The sequence below is a fragment of the Carcharodon carcharias genome, chromosome 31 (assembly GCF_017639515.1).
Source record: "Carcharodon carcharias isolate sCarCar2 chromosome 31, sCarCar2.pri, whole genome shotgun sequence".
Classification (NCBI taxonomy): Eukaryota; Metazoa; Chordata; class Chondrichthyes; order Lamniformes; family Lamnidae; genus Carcharodon; species Carcharodon carcharias.
The window spans coordinates 8,422,806-8,440,724 of NC_054497.1; the positions used below are offsets into that span (position 1 = coordinate 8,422,806).

A 17,919-nucleotide genomic window follows, 5' to 3' on the forward strand; every position below is an offset into this window, starting at 1 on the left:
TGCCAGAGGAGACTTGAGGGGCTGAATGGCCTTCTCCTGCTTCTAATTTGTATGTTCATATGTAAGTTAGTATTTTATATATCTGAGGTTGTTAGACAGGTTTTTGATTGATAAGAGAGTCAAGTATTATTGGGGGGGGGGGGATGGGGGGAGCAGACAGGCAGGAAAATGGAGTAGGCTCAAGGGGCTGAATGGCCTACTCCTGCTCCTAGTTCTTACGATCTGACACCTAGATTGGGACTAACGGCCCCAGGACCTGTACCACTGCAGGTGACAGTGTCGTGAGAGGAAGGGAGGAAATCAGGCGAGTGGGACATGGTGGGGAGGTGGCTTTCCCTGGACTTAACCCTGTGCCCCCTGAAGCGGAGCACGAGACACTGAGCAGTGGTGGACTGCCGCTGTGCCTGAGCATGTCAGGCCCGCATGTTAAGGAGCTCAGGTTGAGGGAGAAGATGTCCCACGCTATAATTACAGCGCCAGCTCACCCTGGCAGAGCCTGCTTGTTTACACACGGCACGGTGACGGTATCACAGATGATTAATAGCAGAGGGAGCCACAGGCCCATCGGCACATTCATTTGACTGCCTGGCAGTCACGTGTGGTTTCCATGAAAGATTAGACTGCTGCTTTGAGCCCTGAATACTGTGAGACTGCGAGAGCGCTTGTGTGCATGGCTGTCGGTGGCAGAAAGAGCTGGCTCCATATCGACATGAGCCTGTATGTGTGCTTGCTCCATAGTGCATTATACAGTATTGATATTTTGCTAAATGTGTTTGCCAATACAATTATGGATGGATAAAAATAAGCTAGGGTTACTTCAGGTAAGAGCAGAGGATGGGCTTTAGGACAATGAATACTAAACTCCCAGAACAGCAAATGGGGGTGGAGGGATGTGGGGGTGGGGGGGAGGGGAGTACCTGGTCAATACTGAGAAAAAGATAGAGAGACCATGCATTTCTATAGTGCCTTGCACCACCTCAGGACTGCCAAGATGCTTCACAGCCAATGAGGTACTTTTTAGACTGTAATAACTGTTGTAATGGAAGGAAAATGATAGCCAATTTGCGCACAACAAGCTCCCACAGATGGCAATGTGATAATGACCAGGTCACTGGTTCTTTTTGTACTTGTTTTGGTTGAGTGGTCAAAAACTGGCCCAGGCCATCGGGTGGGGGTTGGGGGTTGGGCAGAGTGCGAAGGGGACTAAGTAAATGGATTCGCTAACTTCCTTCTGGCAGGGAAGAGGTCGCCTTGCACAAGATGTAAGAGCTGCATAGAAATATCAGGGCTGGAGTGGTCCCCTGGACTGAGGGAGTCATAGAAAAACTTCCCAGATTGGCGTGTGGTTCCTTTATCCTTTTTCTCTCCTCTCTGAGGAGATCACTCGGCTCTGGGTGGGGCAGGGAGTCTCTATATTGCAGAGCACGTGGCATCACATTAATAAGGGACAGGCTGGGTGGACCAGAGGGGTCTCTTTCTATAAGTCATTGCTGATATGTTCACTGTCCATTAAACAAGAGGGCAACTGCAGACACCAGGAAGGCATGAGGGATTTTAGCTACAAGGTTAGGTTGGAGAAGCTGGGGTTGTAGTCCTTGGGGCAAAGGGGACTGAGGGGAAATTTGATAGAGGTGCACAAGATTATGACAGGTTTGGATAAGGCAGACAAAGGAAAGCTGTTTCCATTAGCTGAGAGTAGAAGGATGTGGGGACACAGACTTAAGGTTTTGAGCGAGAAACGCAGGGGGAATGTGCGGAAGAATTTTATTTTACACAGCAAGTGATAATGACCTGAAACTCGCTGTCCGTGAGGGTGGAAGCGGAGACATAGGAACAAAATAAGGACATAGGAAAGAGGATCATGAGTAGGCCATTTGGCCCAGCTCCACCATTCAACTAGACCATGGCTGATCTTCCACCTCAATGCCGAGATGTTCAATGTTTTCAAAGGAAATTGGATGGCGCTTGAGGGAAATAAACTTGCAGGACTTACAAGGGTGGGGCTGAGTAGTGGGGTGGAATAGGATTGACTGGACTCTGGAATGAACGTGATGGGCTGAAAGGCCTCTTTCTGTCCTGTATTGACTCAATGACTCCAATTCAACTGATAGAATCAAAGGGTGATCTGATCAAGGTTTATAAGTTCTTAAATATGACAAGGGTGTGTTCCAGTTGACAGTTTATTCTAAATAATAAGATTAGGGAGGATTGGATGGGGAAGTAGGAGCACAGTCTTGGCCGGCACTAGAGTACTGCCTGGAGATCTGGTCGCCACATTACGGGGTATGACCACAGAGAGAGGAGCTTTACGAAGATGTTTCTGGGAATGGAGAAATCCAGCTGTGAGGAAAGATTGGATAGGTTAGAAATATTTTCTTTGGAACAGGGGTGGCTGTGAGGCAATTGGGTATGTAAAATAACGAGGACCCTCAGCGTGCATAGGAAGGACCTATTTCCTTGAGCGGAGAGGACAATAACTGGGGGCAGGGATTTAAAATAATTGCTAGAGGATTAGAAGGGAGTTGAGGAGATTTTTTTTTTTTACCCAGATTGTGGTGGGGGGCTAGAATGCACTGCCTGAAAGGGTGTAGGAAATGGAAACCTCAACATATTTAAATAGAGAATGTTGGATGTCAGCCACAGACTGCTGGCTCGTAGGGTAGATACCAATTCATCGAATTCCTTCAAGCGAGAGCTGGAGCTGGATCTGGATCTAATTTGGGTGGAGGTTGCCTTGTACGAAAGGTGGGTCCTGATTCCATTAACCCTGGGCAGGGTATCTCCTGGACTAGTTCCGATCACCTCTGGGGCGATTGGTGGGGAGCTAGGTGGCTGGGAGGGGTGTGTCAGAGAGGGCTTTCCTAGAATTTCCACCCTCCTTCCCAAAATTAGCCTCGGGTTTTCTTTATAATCTGTTTTTTCCACCTGGTCAAAGAGATCACATGGTTTCAGATGAAGTGGGGAGTAGATTTATTTTTATTCATTCAGGGGATGTGAGCGTCTCCGGCTGGGTCAGCATTCATTGCCCATCCCTAATTGCCCTTGAGAAGGTGGTGATGAACCGCCTTCTTGAACCACTGCAGTCCATGTGGTGTAGGTACACCCACAGTGCTGTTAGGGAGGGAGTTCCAGGATTTTCAGTGACAGTGAAGGGACAGCAATACATTTCCAAGTCAAGTGTGACTTGTGGAGGTAGTGGTGTTGCAATGCATCAGTTGCTCTTGTCCTTTATTGGAGAGGTTGCGGGGTTTGGAAAGTGATGCGCAAGCCATTACAAGTTGTGTGGGGCAAACTGGGTGGACCAGAGTGTCTGATCCTGCCCAGCATTGTTTCTGTGTTCAGATGTTGACTGCACGCACTGGCAAGTTAACACGCAGATCTCTGTCTTTTTAACATGTGGACTGATATAAAGTACTTCTCCTTTTAATTAAGTGTCTGCCAAATGACTGAATAGGAATTAAAAGGCCTCTGCCTCTCTTGATTGATCCCCACAGAAAAAATGCTTAATGAAAGATTAGCATAGTATTTAGATGCATTAACAAACACACATTATTGCTGGACAAATATAGACTGTGTGGCCTGCAGCGAAACACCACCCCTCAGTCAGGATTACAAGCTGTTGTCCCAGGACGTGAGTTTAACTTAATCAGCTGAATTAATGTTCAAAACGCAAATTATTCATTTCGGCGTCAATCTGTTTGTCGTCCCAACCCCTTGGAGGAAGGACCCAGGACCAATTCCCAATCTGCATCAAAGTCAACTCATCCCATTCTGAGTAGTGGCTGTTGACATGGCAATGGGACTTCACTCTCGCTGGGCTAGTGTGGGGGTTGTGGTGAGAACAACTACTTCCATTGAAAATTTGATGGATCAGCAAAAGGTCCGCCGGCTTCCGGCTGGAATTCCCGGTTCCACGGCCGGCAGGACTGGAAAATCTCGCCCACTGTCTTTTATGGTTTGATTTCAGCCCTTCCAGTCCATGCTTTTAACACCCCAAGGAGCGTCATCAGTCTAAACATCACAATGAGCCACATAAGGAGGTAACAGGGGAGGTGCTAAACGCTGAGCCAAAGAGGTCGGATTTAAGGATCAGAGGCATCAAGAGGTTTAGAAAGGGAATTCCAGAACTCAGGCGGGTGAAGTTACATCCAGCAATGGTGGAATGATTAGAAAGTTTTGTAAGGCTCTCATAAGGCCACAACTAATGGATTGGTTCTGGTCACCACACTTTAGGAAGGATGTGAGGGTCCTTGAGAGGGTGTGGAGGAGATTTACCAGAATAGTTCCAGGGATGAGGGGATCTTAGCTACAAGGTTAGGTTGGAGAAGCTGGGGTTGTTCTCCTTGGAGCAAAGGAGGTTGAGGGGAGATTTGATTGCGGTGTACAAGATTATGACAGGCTTAGATAAAAGAAATAAGGATCAGCTCTTCCCATTGGCTGATGGTACAAGGACCAGGGGACACAGACCCCAGGTAAGAGGTACAGAGGGGAATGTGTGGAAGAACTTTTTTTACACAGCGAGTGGTAATGAGCTGGAACTCGCTGCCCATGAGGGCGGTGGAAGTGGAGACGATGAATGATTTCAAAGGGAAATTGGATGGGCAGTTGAGGAAGATAAACTTTCAGGGGTATAGGGATAGAACGGGGAATGTGACTGACTGGGCTTGCTCTACAGAGAGCCAGCATGGACTCAATGGGCCGAATGGCCTCCTTCTGTGCCAAACTGACTCTGTGATTAAAATCAGGGAAGTGCAGGGTGTCAGAACTGGAGGATTGCCGAGCCAAATTCCCTTTCCTGACGGCTGGCTCACGTTAAGGAGGTTCATGCCCTGGATTCGGATATTATTGGTTTGAACTATAATGCACTCCACGTCAAACAACTCATCAGGGCTCACGAAAGCTTGTGTGACTTTCTGCGTCGCCTTCCAGATCAGTTCTTGTCTGCAGCAGGAATCAAACCAGAAAGATGGTGAGCGGAATTTTCCGGTCCCGCCCACCGCGGGACTGGAAATTCCCCCCCAAAGTCGGCGGGCCTTTCGCTGATCCATCAAGTTTTCCAACCCCACCCACGATGGGCGGGATCAGGGTCAGGATCGGAACATCCCAGAGGGTGAGTGGGTTGCCGGTTTTTTCTGCGCAGTTTTACAAAACCGCGAGGGGCCTGGACAGGTTAGTCAGGGAGAAGCTGTCCCCCATTGGCAGGCGGGTGGAGAACCAGAGGGCGTGGGTTTGAGGCGACTGGCGAAAGAAGCAAAGGCGAGATGAGGAAAAGCTTTTCTCACGCAGCGAGTGGTTAGGATCCAGAATACAGAGCCTGAGAGTGTGGTGGAGGGTGAGGGTTACCAAACTTGAAGTGGCTGTACAGCTCACAATGAGTGTCTGCATTGAATACTAATTGTATTATAATTGTATTGAAGCACCTCAGAGTGCAACATGATGTATGTTGGTAACTCCAATCCCATTGCAATGTCTGACTGTCTGTAATGACCATATTGAACTGACTCTAACATTCATTGATTGTATTGAAGCACCTCGTGATCCATGTGTAAAAGTTGAACCTGATTGCACTTTTTGTGATGGCCATTTAGAAATGTCTTGTAATGTTCTTGCAGATATTCTATGAATAAAGTATATTTTCCAAAAAAAAAACCTGAAGTGGCATCAATCTCCCGGTAGCTAGCGAGAGCATTCCCTGGAGGCTGGAATGCTGTTATCTCAGGGCAAGTGTTGCACACTTCCTGCATTCTCTGCTCATTGGTGAGTGTGTCACATGGGACACATCCTCCAATTCGATTGGTAGCACAGCTTGTGCACAGAAACACACACCTTTTCCCTTAACCGAGTTGGTCCCGGCTGGGAGTCCTTGCTTTCTTCACTGAGCCTCGGTTACCGGGGCCTCAGTTACAGGCATGTGCCTCTGTGTGCAGGGGAGCTGGTGACTATTTTAGATTTACCGTGGGTGAAAAATAAAATCTTCACCGCACATGATTTACTTTCCACATTGAACGTTTGCACGGGAGTTTGACTTCAGCAAGTCTCGTCTGTGTGCAGAGCTTCAGTTGGAAGTGAAAGAGACGGAATCACGTTAAAAACAAAAACAAATTAAAAGTAGCTGAGATGATGAGTGTCGTCAACGTTAATAGCACGAGACAGAAACTAGATCGGAAAAGGACAAGGTGCATCGGCAGAGTTTTAGCGGTGACGGGTTACATCTGTTCAGTGCCCCACCAATCCAGCGGGCTGCAAATTCAATCTCCCCTGAGTCGACAGTTTCTTAGGTGCCCAACTTGCTTCTCAACCAAGCGGGCCGGTGACCTGCCAGTTTTGGAGAGCCGACCCTGCCTGGGTTCCTGCGATGTCACATAAAAGCGAAATGCGAAGCTGGAAGTCTGAAGCAAAAATAAAAATAGCTGGAAAAACTCTGCAGGCCTGACAGCATCTGCGGAGAGGGACACAGTTAACGTTTCGAGTCCGTATGACTCTTCATCAGAACTGAGGAAATATAGAAATGAGGTGAAATATAAGCTGGTTGAGGGGGGGGTGGGACAGGTAGAGCTGGATAGAGGGCCAGTGATAGGTAAAGGCAAAGAAGAGATTGCCAAAGATGTCGTAGACAAAAGGACAAAGGGATGTTGATGGTGGTGATATTAGCTAAGGAATGTGCTAATGTTGACATAAAGGGTAGAAAGCAGGACGAGCAAGATAGCCCTAGCGGGGGTGGGATGGGGGGGAAGGATTACTTCTGCCAACACCTCCCGGAATATCTCCAGCCCGGGTTGACGATCCTTGTTGGAGACAAGCTCAATAGCAGCTTTCAAAAGGGAGTTGGATCGTTGTCTGAAGAGGAAACGTCTGCAGGGCTACAGGGAAAAGGCGGAGGGTAGCACTGGGTGACTTGATCTTGCAGAGGGCCAGCATGGACATGACAGGCTGAAAGGCCTCCTTCCGTGCTGTAACCATTCTAATTGGTTCTATGATCCTACAGGGCCCATGTCATCTCCTGGATTGATTTCCATCAGGAATTCCCCAGAGATTTCTTTTCCCCCTTTTCGGTCGTTTGCAAGTGTATTTTTGCCTCTCTGGGGAGATCACGTGGCTGTGTGCAGCAGATGGGTTAGGAAGTGTGGAGTCACGATATTCCAGCCATCGTGAGAGTGGGCCGGCTCGATTGACCAACTGGTTTCTGCCCAACATTGTAGTTTGTTCGTAGAAGGGAGATATAAGCGAACCTACTGCGGTCTAACAGTGACTATGGAACATACCCTCTGAACTGGAATCGCCTTAAAAAGATTGGGATCAAGAGAGAAAGGGCAATTTAGGAACATAAGAACAGGAGCGACGGAGATTGAGGGGTGACTTGATAGAAGCTTACAAAATTATGAGTGGCATGGACAGAGTAGATAGTCAGAAGCTTTTTCCCAGGGTGGAAGAGTCAATTACTAGGGGACATAGATTTAAGGTGAGAGGAGAAAACTATAGAGGAGATGTGCGGGGCAAGTTTTTTACGCAGAGGGTAGTGAGTGTCTGGAATTTGCTGCCAGAGGAGGTGGTGGAAGCAGGTACGATAGTGGTGTTTAAGAGGCAGCTTGACAAATACATGAGTAGGATGGGAATAGAGGGATACGGACCCTGGAAGTGCAAAATGTTTTAGTTGACGGGCAATATGATCGGCGCAGGCTTGGAGGGCCGAAGGGCCTGTTCCTGTGCTGTACTTTCCTTTGTTTTCTTTGATCTTTGAGTAGGCCATTCGGCCCATCGAGCCTGCTCCGCCATTCAACTATATCTAGTCTGATCGTCTATCTCAACGCCATTTTCCTGCATTATCCCCATATCCCTTGATGTCTTTAGTATCTAGAAATCTATCTGTCTTGAACCTGCTCAACAGGTCCCCTGAGGTGGAGAATTACAACAATTTACCACCCTCTGAGTGAAGAAGTTCCTCCTCACCTCAGCCCTAAATAGCCTGCCCTTTATCCTGAGACTGTGTCCCCTGGTCCTAGACCTACCCCCCGCCAAGCCAGGGGAAATATCCTTCCCACGTCTATCCTGTCGAGACCCTGTAAGAATTCTGTATGCTTCAATGAGATCACCTCTCATTCTTCTAGACTCGTGAGAATAGAGGCCCAGTCTCCTCACTCTCTCCTCATAGGACAATCCCACCATCCCACGAATCGGCCTGGTGAACCTTCGTCGCAATCCTTCCTTGGCAAGTTAATCCTTCCTTAGGTAAGGAGACCACAACTGTAGGCTATACTCCCGGCACGGTGTTGCCAGGGCTGTATACAGTTGCAGCCAGGCATTTAGGCAATGAACTTTCACCTCAGGATTTGAATCCAAAACCAGGTCAAAGATCTAAATCAATGAAAACTGGCATCAGACTGCAAGTCCTGCCTTCTCCCAATATAAGAAACGATATGAGGTAATTTTTTTTTGTATGAAAGCTCATAACATGCATCATTAACTTAATGACTTTTATCTGAGGCCATTTCTGCTTACCTAAGTAATATTCTAGATGTTTTCATAATTAACAGGCCGACTGACCATTTTATTAAATGCCAGACATGAAGTCTGGAGGCAATTCTAAAATATTTTTGCATCTGCAGCTCCAGACTCAAACTAAGTGTCCGTTCACCTCTGAGTCAGAAGGTCATGGGGTTAAGTCCCACTTGAGGACAAACAAGCCCTTGGGCAGCACATCCAGTGCAGGACTGTGCTGCACTGTTTAACGTAGGCCTCGTCTGCCTTCTCCGACAGAATGGGGGAGTTCTCCTGTTTCCTGACCAATGCTTCTCCTTCAAGTAACACCTAAAACACATTGCCCAGTCATGATGGTGTCACTCCCTACGCTATCCTGAAAGCTCGTGATGTCAAATGCCCTGGCTCCCCATAAGGCTACCACTGAACATGGGACATAAGTGGGAACGCTGATGGATTTCTCCTTCTGCTCATCCTGGAACGTGGAGAGCAGCTGCTGTGTGACAGTCCCGGCTGTGTCTCAGAACAGGAACCTGGGCTCTTGCTGTTTGCCTCAGTCAGTCGGTCGGTGTTTCAACCAGATAAGCTGTCAGTGGGGCGGCATTGTACCCCACAGGGGTCTGGGGAGGAGGGCTTCACAGGGGCTCTGCCCCTGTTTCACCTACACGGTTTTACCAGGGAGACAATCGAGGAAGAAACCCCAAACCCTTTCCAAGGGTGGCATCTGTGATAAACGTTGGTGCAGGAACCAGGTGGCACACAAGATGGCAGAGCGTCATGTGTTATGAAAAGTGTGACTTGCAAATGCGAGGCCAGTTTTGACCCTGCCCGCCCAGTGGAACCTGGGTAGCTTGGTCAATAAAAACACCCAAGCAGCTTGCCCGCTTTGGCACTAGTTGTTGGGCTTCCAATTTTAACTGAGCAGATATGGCGGGGTCAGTGACTGTGACCTGGCTGTCTGCAGTCCTTTTACGCATGTGTATCGGGAACCCCATGGCAATTTTAGTGCTAGAACGGCCAGAGTGACCCACTAAGGTGCTGGGAGGACCCCCCCACCCCCCACCCCCCCCACACCCCAACACACTGCCTTGGGGGAATCTAGAACTAGGGGGCACAGTTTAAAGGTGAGGGGTCTCCCATTTAAGAGGGAGATGTGGAAGGATTTTGTCTCTCAGGGCCTGTGGAATTCTCCTCCCCAGAGAGCAGTGGAGGCTGAGTCATTGAATAGATTCAAGGCTGAGTCAGACAGGTTTTTGGCTGATGAAGGAACCAAGGGTTAAGGGCGATAGGAAGGAGAGTGGACTTAAGGCCGCAATCACATCAGCTGTGATCTTGCTGAATGGCACAGCAGGCTCGAAGGGCCAAATGGCCTACTCCTGCTCCTATTTTTTTATGATCTTATCTCACGCCATCTGCAGATGTACTTGACCTTTGAACCCGGGCACATAGATAAACGGAAGGATCCTGCTCTTTGGACTGGGAGCACGGGGTCAGAGAACTGGTGCCGTAGCTTGACTTTCACTTGGTGCTCCTTGGATACCGTTGTCTTCAATGCTCTACCTGATGGCTTCACTGGTTTCCAACCCCCCAGTTCCAAGAGCCTAACCTGCCAGTGAATGGGACACGTGCAGTTAAATGGCTTCTGCAGTTGGGAAGATTTATTTGCAATAAACCTCTGCATAATTTTTGGAGAGTCACTTCTGGTCTGCCGAAACCCTTTTTTTTGTAAAGTCGCAGCCAAGTTTCATTCAGCTGGATCATTCAATCTACAATCCTGCCTCCTTTGGAGTGACAATAATACAACCATCTTAGCAACACAGGCCCACCACGCCTGCAATTTTACACTTTTCTGTTGATGTGTGGAGTGTCGACGGTGGCTTAGTGGGTAATAATCTCTCATTCTGAATCAGCACGCTATGGGTTTAAGCCCCTGGCCCAGAGACTTGTGCACACAATCTAGGCTGAAACTCCAGCACAGTACTGAGGGAGTGCTGCACTGTCGGAGGTGCCGTCTTTCAGATGAGACGTTAAACTGAGACCTGCTTCTGCCCTCATTGATAAAAGAAAAAGAGAAAGGCTTGCATTTATATATGGATACCTCAAAGCACTTTACAATGAAGTACTTTTGAAGCCTAGTCACTGTTGTAATGTAGGAAACATGGCAGCCAATTTTGCGCACAGCAAGCTCCCACAAACAGAAATGTGATTATGACTAGATAAACCTCTTTTTGTGAGGTTGATTGAGGGATAAATATTGGCCAGGACACTGGGGAGAAGTCCCCCCTCTCCTTCGAAATAGTGCCAGGGGATCTTTTACATCCACCCGAACAGGCAGGTGGGACCTCCGTTTAATACCTCACCCAAAAGACAGCACCTCCAACAATGCAGCACTCAGTCAGTACTGCACTGGAGTTCTTTTTGGCGCTCAGTCCCTGGAGTGGGACTTGAACCTGGGACCTTGGTGAGGTTGGTGAGCTACCAGCTGACACTCGTGGACAGAGGAATTAATTGATTTTCATTCCATTGACGCCATTGTGCAGAGGAATGAGATGAGCCAAAATGGCTGCCACTCCTTGGGAACCAGGGGCAGGACTCTGAGCTGTTTACAGCCTGAATAAAGTGGCCAACTCGCTTTATTCGATCCATAAACCACAGACACTCCACAATTCAACAGGCGCAACAGGTATTGGGCAATAAATGCTGCGCTTGCCAGTAACACATACGAGAGTGAATTAAAAAATAAACATGTCTAACCCTATCTCTTATACTATCTTGAACGCACTACCTGAAAGGATTGTGGAAGCAGAATTGATAGTAACTATCAGGGGAGATGGTGGTAATCTTACTGGACTAGTGATCCAGAGACTCAGGCTAAATGCTCTGGGACATATGTTCGAATGCCACCAGGGCAGCTGGTGGGATTAAAATGCAATTAGTTAATAACATTTGGAACTGAAAGTCGGTCTCAGTAATGGTGACCATGACAACTTTCATCAAACCCCTGCAGTTCATTAGTGTCCCTTTAGGGAACGTCTGCCATCCCTTACCCAGTCGGACCTACATGTGGCTCCAGATCCACAACAATGTGGTTCACTCTTAACTGCCCTCTGAAATGGCCAAGCAAGCCACTCAGTTCAAGGGCAGATAGGGGTGGGCAACAAATGCCGGCCTTGCCAGTGATGCCCACATCCCATGAAAGAATAAAGGAAAAGCTATAGACACCTAAATGGGAAAAATTCACAGGGTTGCAGGGAGTGGAACTAAGCTGGCAGAGTCACAATGGGCCAAATGGCCTCCTTCTGTGAGGTAGGATTCATAATTCTGTCCAGCTTGAGACCAGAAGACCCCACTTTCCCCAACGCTATGGTCCCATTACCTGTCTCGATGTGGCGCGTGCGGTCTCGATCCCGCATGAGGTAAGAGAACTCAATGCATTTCTCCTTGATGCGGTTCTCCCGGACGCTCAGGCACAGTTCACTGACCAACGCCAGCGCGTTTCGACACAACTCTTCCTCCCCGTCTCCGGACATCTCGCCACAGCATCGCCTTCGCAACGAGGAAAGAGGGGGAGAAAAGAAACCAAGGCCCAACTTCCTGACGGGGGCTCAGGTGGAGAAGATCGGCCGGGTGGGGAAGCCGAGTCTCAGCTGTGACTCTCCAGATCCTGGGGAGTGGGGGAGGAGGACTCTAGTCACAATCGGCGTCCTTCTCGAAGAGGGTCTCGACGGAAGGGGTCGGGGGTGAATTGCTTTGAAAGTTTCAATCCTTGATCCTTAGTGGTTGAGTCTGCAGATCTCAGCTTGGGAAAGCCAGCTCCTTTCTTGACGGTGAAGCAGAAAAACTCACTGGGGATTGGTCAAAATATAAGCCCCAGTTGTGCATGGCATTGGCCAAATCCTTGGGCTGAACAAGCCTCAAAAGATTTGCTGGGGGAGTTCTTCCCTCTTCACTGCTGGACTGGGTAGGAAAAACAGCCAACCGTTTCCCCTTCCTGGATCAGAGGTTGCGGAGTGTTCCGGGCCCCGGAGGATGGTGAGGCCTTACTGCGGACTGCGGTTCCGCGTCACGAGCTCCCCGGTTACCCTCCCTCCCTTGTTGTCTCGGCACGGGTGAGCAGAATTCATTCCCATGGTCTTAGTTTCCCCCAAGGATTTGGGATGACGCTTGAATTTTCACCACCAGAGGTGACTCGAAGTCCCAAAAATCCACAAAGTGAAATCCCGTCGCCAACCCCGAGCTCGCCTGCAGTTTCTGCGCGCTGTTTATTGTGGAACACCGAGATAAATCCTCAGAGAGCTCTTGTGAGACTGCCTTCAAATCCCAGCTCCACTGGTATTCGGGAAGAACATGCAAGATGCTCAAAGCAGTGACTAATTGTCCTCACAGTTAGAAGTCACCGTGAAGGTGGCCCCTCTACTTCTCATCCCTGCAAGAGAAAATGAAGCTCATATGAACAGTGTTTAAAAAAAGGAGAATGCATTTCTCATCAGTTCTTTCATTTTCACATAACACTCAGCTCCCAAATATATCTCAGCCCACCTACACACAGCTTTGATGTGGTATGTCCAAAAGTGGGATTACCAGCAAGGACTAAAATGCGGAGCGTGTGCACTGAGTGCAATTAGCAACCAACTCAGGCCCCCTCTCCACCCTCCCCCTCCCCCTCAAAGGTGAATCCTGGGGGAGTGTGCGCAAAGAATATACACGAGACTTCGATATGAACGAGAAAGAGGAAATCAAATTGCAGGAACTTTCCTCTGGGTTTCACTGTGACTACATCAGACGAGCAGGACTGAGGGGCTGAATAGCCTACTCCTGTTCCAAATGTTCTCCTGTTTCATCTCTGTTTTCCTGTCCTCGCACTCTATCTTCAACTTCTGCTTCTTCCCCTGCTCTCTCTGACTTTCCCCTCCCCTCTCCCTCCCCTTCTCTCTCTCTCTTTTCCCTTTTTTCTCTTTCTCTGCCTTTCCCTTCCCCTCCTCTTTCTATCTGTCTTTCCCCTTCTCTCTCACACATTCTGCCTTTCCCCTCTCTTCTCTCTCCCTCTGGCTTTCCTCTTGTCTCTCCATCCCAGCTTCACTCACTCGCTCCATCTCCTATCCCCTCCTTCGTTGTTTCTCTAGCTGTTTATACATCAATGTTTCTCATAATTCTCCTCAGCCATTTCTTTCACTCTCTGGTGAGGACAGTTTTTCATGATTAATCCATTTTCTCGCTCTTCTTCGAGATTTCCAAGTGGCATTCATATAATTAATGAACCTTTATTCTCATTTCATTTTTCCCTCTCAGTGTGAAGAGAAAGCTCCTCCATCAATATAAAGAATGAACTCTCTCAGGACCCCGATATGTTGGAGTGGCCACTCTCTTGAGGGATATGATGACATCGGAATGCCCTCTCCCTCTCTTATCCACATTCCTGTTTCAAATGATAAACCCTATCACACTGTCCCTACACATTAACCCTTTCTCTGCATGAATTGACTCCACCTCCAATCCAGCAACATAAAACTGCGTGGAATTATGTCGAACTTACAGCAAAGAAACAGACCATTTGGCCCAAATAATCCATGCTGTTGTTCCGACTCCACACGAGCCTCCTCCCACCCCTATTTATCTCACCCATCAGCATATCTTTCTATTCCCTTCTCCCTCATGTGCTTATCTAGCCTCCCCTTAAATACGTCTAAGCCATTTGCCCCCACATGTAGAATGCGGTAGCGAGTTCCACATTCTCACCACTCTCTTGGATAAAGAAGTTTCTTGGACTTATTAGTGGCTACTTATATTTATGGCCCCTGGTTTTTGGTTTCTCTCAGAAGTGGAAACATCGGCCTGAATTTTCACTCACTCCAGATTGGGAGCCCGTTAAAAATGGCCGGTCCCGATTCCGGGGTTCCCGACCCAATTCCCGGCTGTCGGATTTTTGGGATCGCCTTTAAAGGGCGCAGGCTGGTTCCTGTCAGGAGCCCGCACCTGGAACATCTTCACTGCGGAGTCAGGTACCTCCTATTCCTCCGCAATAGTCATGGAATCAGGCCAGGTTTTTAAAGGGTCGTGGTTCACGGCTCCTCAGAGGAGTCGTGAACATTGGTCTGCATGAGGGGTCCTTTTAAAGGGTAAGTTGAAAAGGCCCTTGTTCTGCCACCCCATGCCAAGCTCTGCCCTTCCACCCACCCCCTATAGCCCTCATGCCCCCATGCCAAGTTATGGCACTTCCATGCCGGTCGACCCACTATACACTGTCTAGAATCAATGAACACTATAGTGACAGTGGCATGTGTAAAAAAAAACTTTATAAAGTAATTCATTCATAACTTTCTACTATGTTGAAAAAAAGTCATTTCACTTAGAAAGCAATAAAAGTGTCAATCATCCAGACCCTTTAAAGTGCAGTAATAATAACAAAAACCACAAACCCTTGAAACCACTTAACCTTGTGTAAATTAATATTGTGAAATTGACAGCAGAGTTCAGAGAGCCTGAGCTGTCAATCAAACAATGTTTTCCCTGGGATGCAACTGTTTCAACAAGCATAACAGATGTCAGGGCTCTCTTGGCTGAGCAAGGGTTATGGGGGTGCAGGCAAGAAAGTTGAGTTGTGGCTACGATCAAATCAGCTATGATTTTATTGAATGATGAGTAGGCTTGAAGGGCTAGGGGGCCTACTTCTCTACCTATTTCTTATGATCTTAGGTTGTGCTTATGAATGTGAGTTGAGCTGAGCAAGATTAGGCTCTGCTGAGATTCTTCCCAAGTCTAACAGCCAGCCCTTACTTACTGAAAGACCTGAGGCAATAGGCCATGAACCATACATCCCTATCAACCCATATCTCCAAAACTGGACAACGAAAATTATTAACCCCTTCTCATCCTGTTTCTCAGAGACACATGTGTCCTTGTACCCTGTCAGAAATTTTGGTAAATCTTAGCCAGCTTTCAATTGGTAGCCTTGGGGTCAGTAAAGTGTGAGCTGAAGTTCCAATTTAAATCGGCCACAAAATCTAGTCCCATACCCTGAGTGCAGTGCTGAGGGAGAGATGAACTGTCAGAGATGCCTTCTTTCAGACGGGCCCTGAAACTGAGGTCCTGTCTGCCCTCTCGGGCCAAGGTAAAAGATCCCTTGGCCACTATTCAGAAGGACAACCATGGGAGTTCTCCCCGGTGTCCTGGCCAATGTTAATCCCTCAACTGACATCACTGAGAAGGGATTATCAGATTGTCTCACTGCTGTTTGTGGGATCTTGCTGTGCACAAATTGGCTGGTGCGTATCTTACAAGAGTGACTACACTTCAGAAAGTGCTTAATTGGCTGTAAAGTGCTTGGGAAAATTGCGGCCTAAAGGTTGGGTTTTTCTTTATTTTTTTTCTTACTTTCACTCCCCCCTACACCACTATGATGATTTATCACAGAGACGCTTTATTTCCTTTCCAATGAAAGAATCTCCTTCAGTCACCCACTGAAAATGATTCTGTATTTGGGCATCTTAACTGAAAGCTGTTTTCTCAAGAGTTCAGTGGAGCAGCAAGTGTTTCATTTCTCTGTAGTCTTTCTCCCTCTTTCTTAAATATCAGCTTAGATGTCCCTCAATCTTTGGACAGTTGTTTTCCAAAAAGAAACCCATTTTGGCTTAGCTCACTCAAGCACAGTGACTCTATTTGCCTTGTTGTTTATTCTGATTCAGTTTGATTTCCTGGGGATCCCTTGTATACAGCAACCTTAAGCTCTTTCTTCTCGGCTCAGTCTCTATCCTTCAGCTCAATGGAGCAGTGAGTATTTGCTACACAGAAGAATCTATTTTTAAAGCTGGCATAAGGAACAGAGGAGAAATTATCCCTGGGCTCCTGAAAACAGGTCTGTGGCCATCTCTCAGTCTCCAATCCAGGGCTGGGGCACATTAACTAGGCTGAAATTCCCACTGCATCGCTGGGGGAGTGCCGCACTGTCAGCAGTGCCTTCTTTCCGAAGAGCCATTAAGCCAAGGCCCCTCTCAGGTTGATGTAAAAGATTCCACTACAGTACTCTGAAGAAGAGCTGAGGGAGTTCTCTGGTGTCCTGGCCAATATGAAGCCCTTAACTATCACAGTCACATTGCTGTTTGTGGGAGCTGGGAGCTGTTTGTGGCATCCCTGGGAATGCTGCAGGGATCGTTCCCTCCGGGACACCCTGGCCAACTCCTCCATCACCCCCTAAACCTCAACCGCTTCCCACGGCACCTTCCCATGCAACTACAGAAGGTGCAACACCTGCCCCTTTACTTCCCCTCTCCTCATTGTCCAAGGGCCCAAATACGCCTATCAAGTGAAGCAGCATTTCACTTGCACGTCCCTCAATTTAGTCGACTGCATTCGTTGCTCCCAATGTGGTTTCCTCTACATTGGAGTGACTAAACGCAGACTGGGTGACCGCTTTGCAGAACACCTTCGGTCTGTCCACAAGCGTTACCCAGACCTCCCTGTCGCTTGCCATTTTAACACTCCACCCTGCTCTCATGCCCACATGTCTGTCCTCGGCCTGCTGCATTGTTCCAGTGAAGCTCAATGCAAACTGGAGGAACAGCACCTCATCTTCCGACTAGGGACTTTACAGCCTTCCGGACTGAATATTGAGTTCAACAATTTTAGATCATTAACTCTCCTCTATTCCCACCCCCTTTCTGATCCCCCCCCTTTTTTTCCAATAATTTATATAGAGTTTTCTTTTCCCAACTATTTCCATTATTTTTGAATGTATTTCCATCCATTGTTTTAACTCTACCTTTTAGCCTTTTTTGATTCCTTCACCCCACCCCATCCCCACTAGGGCTATCTGTACCTTGCTTGTCCTGCTTTCTACCCTTAATTAACACATTCCTTAGATAATATCACCACCTTCAACACCTCTTTGTCCTTTTGTCTATGACACCTTTTGGCTATCTCCACCGATCACTGACCCTCTATCCAGCTCTACTTGTCCCACACCCCCCTTAAACCAGCTTATATTTCACCTCTCTTCTATTTTTACTTAGTTCTGTTGAAGAGTCATATGCATTTGAAATGTTAACTGTATTCCTCTCCACAGATGCTGCCAGACCTGCTGAATTTATACTACCCATCTGGTTCACTAATGTCCTTTAGGGAAGGAATTCGGCTGTTCTTACCAGGTCTGGCCTACATGTGACTCCAGATCCACAGCAATGTGGTTGACTCTTGACAGCCCTCTGAAATGGCCTAACAAGCCATTCAGTTGAAGGGCAGTTAGGGATGGGTAACAAATGCTGGCTTTGCCAGCAATGCCTACATCCCATGAAACAGTAAAGAAAAAAAAAATGAGAAAAGGGTGCTGATTGGTTGGCAATTCGACTCTGATTAGCCGAGGTGTTACCATGGAGAAAGCAATGAGAAACTATAGTTTCCCCAAGCTCCCGGGTGATTCAAAAGAGGCACAAGGCTTGAACATATTCCTTT

The 17,919-nt window shown here is 47.8% G+C and overlaps 1 protein-coding gene across 1 annotated transcript in view; it reads right to left on the reverse strand.

The window, feature by feature from the left end:
- Nucleotides 1-12,005, reverse strand: part of syt3 (synaptotagmin III) — a 64,188-nt gene extending 52,183 nt beyond the window's left edge. The window contains exon 1 of the mRNA XM_041177898.1: nucleotides 11,852-12,005. Within this exon, the coding sequence (XP_041033832.1) occupies nucleotides 11,852-12,005 (154 nt within the window). The remainder of the gene's footprint in view (nucleotides 1-11,851) is intronic.
- Nucleotides 12,006-17,919: the final 5,914 nt, after the last annotated feature.